General features: G+C 37.6%; 1 protein-coding gene across 1 annotated transcript in view; it reads right to left on the bottom strand.

The window, feature by feature from the left end:
• Positions 1–3,083, bottom strand: part of LOC138867019 (cholecystokinin receptor type A-like) — a 50,921-nt gene extending 47,838 nt beyond the window's left edge. The window contains exons 1-2 of the mRNA XM_070141426.1: positions 2,964–3,083; positions 223–431 (exon numbers count right to left, since the gene is read on the bottom strand). Coding sequence (XP_069997527.1) covers positions 223–431; positions 2,964–3,065 — 311 coding nt within the window. The 5' untranslated portion in view covers positions 3,066–3,083. The remainder of the gene's footprint in view (positions 1–222; positions 432–2,963) is intronic.
• Positions 3,084–6,294: the final 3,211 nt, after the last annotated feature.

Genomic DNA, 6,294 nt, shown 5'->3' with positions numbered 1-6,294 from the left:
TCTGTTTCCGTCGTTGAGATGTTTGTTTGTCTGTCCCTGTTTTTTTTATTCTTTTTTTTTTTTATTTTTACTTTTCTGTTAATTTGTCTGCTTGTTTGTGTGTCTGTTTGGTTGTCTCTCTGTGTTTCTGTCCTTCTGTCAGTCTGTCTCCCTCCATTTCTCTCTCTCTGTGCCTATTTCTCGTTCCCTCCTTTCACAAAAAACACTTGATCTCCTACTTACATCTGTCCCTTGCCCGTCATGGAGCGCCTCTGGCCGACCATGGACACGACGGAGGCGCAGATGGCGGCGTAGGCGGCGGCCATGACGCAGGCGGGCACCAGCAGCACCAGCACCAGCATGTAGGTCTCGTAGCCGCGCCACAGGAAGGGGGCGTCGAAGTTGCGGACGCACCAGTACGCCTTCACGCGATGGCCGACCTCCATGTGCACCTGTCGGAGGAGGACGAGGGCGGCTGTGGGCGTGCGGGGTGAGGGAGGAGGGCGGCAGGAGACGCTGGGATACACGACGTGCCGGGAGGCCCACCAGGGCAGTTATGAAGCCAAGGGATTTTTTTCTTTCTTTCTTTTTTCTTAGTTAAACCGGTCGGAACCTCTCTCTCTCTCTCTCTCTCTCTCTCTCTCTCTCTCTCTCTCTCTCTCTCTCTCTCTCTCTCTCTCTCTCTCTATATATATATATATATATATATATATATATATATATATATATATTCTAACCGTTATCTCGATACAGTCTCGTTCCTTACCAAAGTACGGAAAGGGGGGGGGGGGTATTCATCTTGACAGCCGAACGGAACATCGGATCTTACAGAAACGAATGAATGATCCTGGGAAGAAAGTAGACCCCGAAACCTAGACGTTCCCACGCAAAGTTTAAAGTATTTCCCGAGAGATTTTCAAGTTAATTGAAATGCCAAGTACATGTGAAGAGGATATCAGGAGAAAAGAAAAAGAAAAACTTCACCCGCAAACTTTTTATCAAGACAAATCTGAAAACAAAATTCCATCTTCATCCTTGCCAAAAATAATGCAAGAACATTTCGTGACAATCATTTACCAACCGACTACAAATACAAGAATTAAATCTTTAACAGAGTCCGCGTCATTCTTGCAAAAAAAGAATACAATAGTAAACACGCGAAGAGATACACGTGTTACTCATCACCTGACAAACATTAATAATAAATAAATAAACCTTTTAAATAAATAGACATTCGTTCGAATTGCGAGAGGCCCAACCCGATGAAAGTTCAGATACATGGATATGTTTATACACAAAGATAAATGCATATATGTCTATCTGTATGATAGTTATGGATCTATCTACCTATCCGATAAATATGCATTTATCTATGTACTTATCCGATACATATGCATTTATCTATCTACCTATCCCATGCATATACATTTATCTATCTACCCTATCCGATAGATATGCATTTATCTATCTACCCATCCGAGAAATATGCATCTATGTACCTATCCGATAAATATGCATTTATCTATCTACCTATCCGATAAATATACATTTATCTTCCTATCCAATTGATATGCATATCTACAATGGTAGATGAAAAAATATTTATGCGTAAAGGGGTGTCCATACACATGAATACTAATTGGATCGGGCTTTTCGGAATTTTCACAAATCGGCCGAGAGAGACCAGTGAGAGGATCCCATACAAACGTAATTTCGTTATATGCCCTCATTACTGTCCCTCATCAGAGCTCGTTTACTCCGGATGGCCGGGTGATCGCTAAATTAAGCGGTGTTTGTCTGCGTTTAGGTGTTCAGAAACGCGCGTGACGTTTTTAATCACAACTTTCGTAGAAGACCCGGATTTTGTAGAAAATTAAAGAGAGGGAATGTCCACAAAAATGTAGATCAGTTCTCGATGAATGACCGAGTTTTGATAACTAAAATACATACGAAGCGGTAAAATATGGTGAATTAATATAATTATAATGGAGCTCTGCATCATTAACATTGATATTCTTATTCAGATTTTTTTCTCATCATTCTCGATTTTTAAAATCACATTAGTTTTTTTTTTTTTGTTTTTTTTTTTCCGAATAGTTGCTATGAATTTCGTGCGACCGCCATAGTTATTGAAATGTAAGGGTCAATCCTGAGTAACTTAATCGAAACCAAAACCGCGCTACACTAACATTTTTCGGGGCTATTTCACTAAAACCTAGCTTTAACAATCACCAAAAATTAAGACTAAACTCGCTTATCAAAACCACAGTTTCTGTAAAGGCGATTTTCAGTCTTTTTCACTGTTTTGCCCTTGAGAAATTTTCAACTTACTCATGGACCATTTTCGCTTTAAACCAGATATTACAACAAATAAGGTAAGACAATATTGATAAAAAGGAAAACTTATTGCATAGTTAACTACTGTCATCATCTATTTCGACAGATTTACACTATTTACAGAACTGAAATTCGTAAACAAATGGGATTTGTGACCTACACTAACTTATATTTTATGAGGAAATGCTTCAGATGACCCCAGATTAATCTGTCCAAACCAGTGATATAAAATTTGTTCAATTCAGAACCCTTATAATTTTAGGACATGCACAATGAATGGTAACGCGTCGTGGCCCCCTGAAACCCTGCAGTAGCACCCTAAGTCCTTGCAATAGTCCCCTAAAATCCTTGCCATGGACCTTTGTAATTGTTGCCATCGCCCCCCTAAATCCTGGCAATGGCCTCCTTAAACCTGTGCCACAAGCCTTCCTAATCCTTTCCGCGCCCTTCTTAAACCCTCGCCACGATCTCCCAGGCCCTTGTCACCCTTATTTCCTTACATCCTTCCTCTAGACACCCTTAGCACGCCACCCTCTAAACTCTCACCAATGACCCAATGAAACATTCACTCAGCCTCGATCTAGAACCCCGCTCCTCCATCCGATTCCCGGCAGCTGAACCGGAGGCCAAAGTCAGCGTGGACTCACCTGCACCACGAGCGTCGGCGAAGCGAGGATGAGTGACGAAACCCAGATGACGAACGCTGCTTTCTTCGCCTTGCTAATTGTACACACGTAGATGGCCTTCATTGGGTACACGATGGCGTAGCATCTGGAGAGAAGGCAGAGAGAAGGTAAGGGTTTATTTAGGGTTTAGTGTTGAAGGAATAGAGGCAGGCGCGTGGGTGTGTGGCTGCCGAGTACTGATTGCTGGCATGGTGTTGGTGATAAAGATGATATTGGTGATGAGACTAGTGTTATGGATGATATGGGTGATGAGACTGGTGTTAAGGATGAGATTGTGAGGAATTTTGTTATAGGAATGACACTGATGATGAGGATGATGATAGGGATAATTTTAGTGATGAGGTTGGTGCCACTGGGATGGTATTGTTGATACAGATAGTAGTGGTGGTGAGGATTGTGATAAGGATAATGCTGGTGATGGGAATGTTGATAGGAATAATATTGGTGATGAGGAAGGTGATAGGGAGAGCTAATACTGATAATGATGGTGATAGGAATGGTATTGATGATGGTAAATACAGTAATAAGGACACCGGCTGTTTATTGAGATTTTCGTAGAATAAAGAATAATGCGAGAATTTTGATGTTCGGGACTTTCCAGGAGAATGGTGTTGATGATGAAAGTAATTATAAATTTAATAATAATAATAATAATAATAATCTAAATGATAATAATAATAATAATAATAATAATAATAGCAACAACAACAATAATAGTAATGATAATAAGTTAAATTCCATTTGTTACAATGGATATTCTTTGCTGTGACTGGCTGTCTGATTATTTGCTTATAAATTACCCCTTTTGTGCAAAGGATGGTCGGGGTTGCCATCAACCGCCGGCGTGGGATTCGAACGCGGGTCAGCAAGATTGCTAGACAAGAACGCTACCGCTGTACTAAGCACATAATTATAATGATAATAATAGCAACAACAACAATGATGATGAGAAAAATAATAGAAATGATGATGATGATCATGATGATCATGATGGTATTGATGATGATGATGATAATAATAATGATAATAATAAGAATAAGAATAATGATGATAATAGTTATTATCTGATTATGATTGTGATGATACTAATGCTAATAATGATAAAAATGATATTGATGATGATTATAGTATTAATGATAATAACAACAATAATAATAATAATGATAATAATAATAATAATAACAATTATAATAATAATAATAATAATAATAGTAATAATAATAATAATAGTAATAATAATTATAATAGCAATGATAATAATAATAATAATGATAATGATAATAAAATGATAACAATAATGATAATAATAATAATGATAATGATAATGATAATAAAATGATAACAATAATGATAATCAAAATGATGTTAGAATTGATAATGATAATGATAGTAAAATAAATAATGATGATGAAAAAAGTAAAAAATTGATAATGATAATAATGATAGTAAAAATAAGAATGATAATGGTAATAATATTACTAATGATACTTATAAAGAAAAGAAAAATTATACTGTAAGTAATGATGATTATGATGTCAGTAATAATAATAATGATGATGATGACGATAATAATAAAAGCAACAGCAACAAAGAAACGTAAAAATTCATGTCTTTTTGTTTTTCCATATTTATCTTTTTCAGTTTACGAGGAAGTATTAGCATTATTTTTTCCATAACTATATCAAAAGTTGATTGCTAGTATTTTTGTACATTTCATTTTGTTCATTTCCTAAAACTGGGTGAAAACTAAACTTTCTTCTTTCTCTTTCGAATAAAATTGTGTTATTTTTTTCATTATTTTTGTCACATGTTCAAACTACCCTTTTCATCAACTCGAAACTGCTCAGTAACAGGGAATGATATATGCATTAATCTCGTTTTTATGTAACGTGGCGTAAGGGTTTAGAAGCATTTTTAGTCTCTGTTTATGACTAAAAGTTCCCAAATAAAAATCTATACCTCATGGCTCAGTTATTACCCCATCAGCATGCTTTTGAAATATTCCCGTAGACCCAGTTGGCATCCCTGTGAAACGAAACTCGAATATTCTGCAGGAGTCGCTGCGCCGTAAAAGTTTCAAAACTGGAAAAAAAGAAAGGAAAATGGCTTCACAACCAAACACCGACATTCTGGCGCAAGTACACTGGAAACAACCACAGAATTTCGTTTAAGAGAAGACCGGGTTGTAGAGGTAGGTGAGCTACATGGATAAGGCGCCTCATCAGCATTATCGTATTGTACAGGAATGTATTATCCTGTATCATACTGTATCATAATGCGATCTCTCTTCCTCCAGCAAAGGGGATAATCCGATAGTCTTGGAAATAAGGATATCGGACATTCAGCGCTATGCCCGAGAAGATGATGAAAACGAATAAGTTGATATTAGAGGAATACTAAGGACAACATACAGAGGGAGGAAAGTATTGGTTCAGGAATGGGAATAAAAATGTTAGGAACATAAATCTGTGTTATTAAAGCACAATTAAAGTCTTCAGACAGAGGGAGTAAAGTATGGGTTCAGGAATGGGGAGAAAAAAATGCCAAGAACATAAATCTGTGTTATTAGAGTACCACGAAAGACGGAGGAAGTAAAGTATAGATTGGGAAAAAAAGAAGAGGAACATAAATTCGCTACAGAGGTTGCGTCAAAAAAATAAAGCTGATATCCTTTTTACTCACGGTAAAGTAAAGGAAAAAAAATCCAGCCCTTTTCCTGGGCAGAGGAAAAAATACATAAAAATGTCACATTAATTTCCCTTCCACTGTCACGGCCGATTGAATAAGAGAAAATCTATAGCTCCATCTTACACACTTTTTCAGCGAAGAGGAACTAGAGTTGCTTTGGCTGAAATCTATAGCCAGTCTTTGTCATTTTCTCTGTTAATGGTTGTTTATTACATGATAATTTATCCTTGTGTCACACTGCATGTAGAGATCAAAGCCGACTCCCCTCTCTCACTTCACATTTCTTTGAATTACTTTATGTATCTGTCTATCTGTCTATCTATATACAAAGAGAGAGAGAGAGAGAGAGAGAGAGAGAGAGAGAGAGAGAGAGAGAGAGAGAGAGAGAGAGAGAGAGAGAGAGAGAAAGAGAGAGAGAGACGCGCATACGCACAGCTACGAGTATAGATACATTTGCATTTCTAAAGATCCGTACATTGCTCTCTCTCTCTCTCTCTCTCTCTCTCTCTCTCTCTCTCTCTCTCTCTCTCTCTCTCTCTCTCTCTCTCTCTCTTTCTCTCTCTCTCTCTCTCTCCCCTCCCCCCCCCCCCCCCCCCCTCTCTCT

This window comes from Penaeus vannamei, chromosome 28, assembly GCF_042767895.1.
Source record: "Penaeus vannamei isolate JL-2024 chromosome 28, ASM4276789v1, whole genome shotgun sequence".
Classification (NCBI taxonomy): Eukaryota; Metazoa; Arthropoda; class Malacostraca; order Decapoda; family Penaeidae; genus Penaeus; species Penaeus vannamei.
The sequence above is the reverse complement of the archived record's forward strand: the minus strand, read 5'-3'. Positions and strand labels throughout refer to the sequence as shown.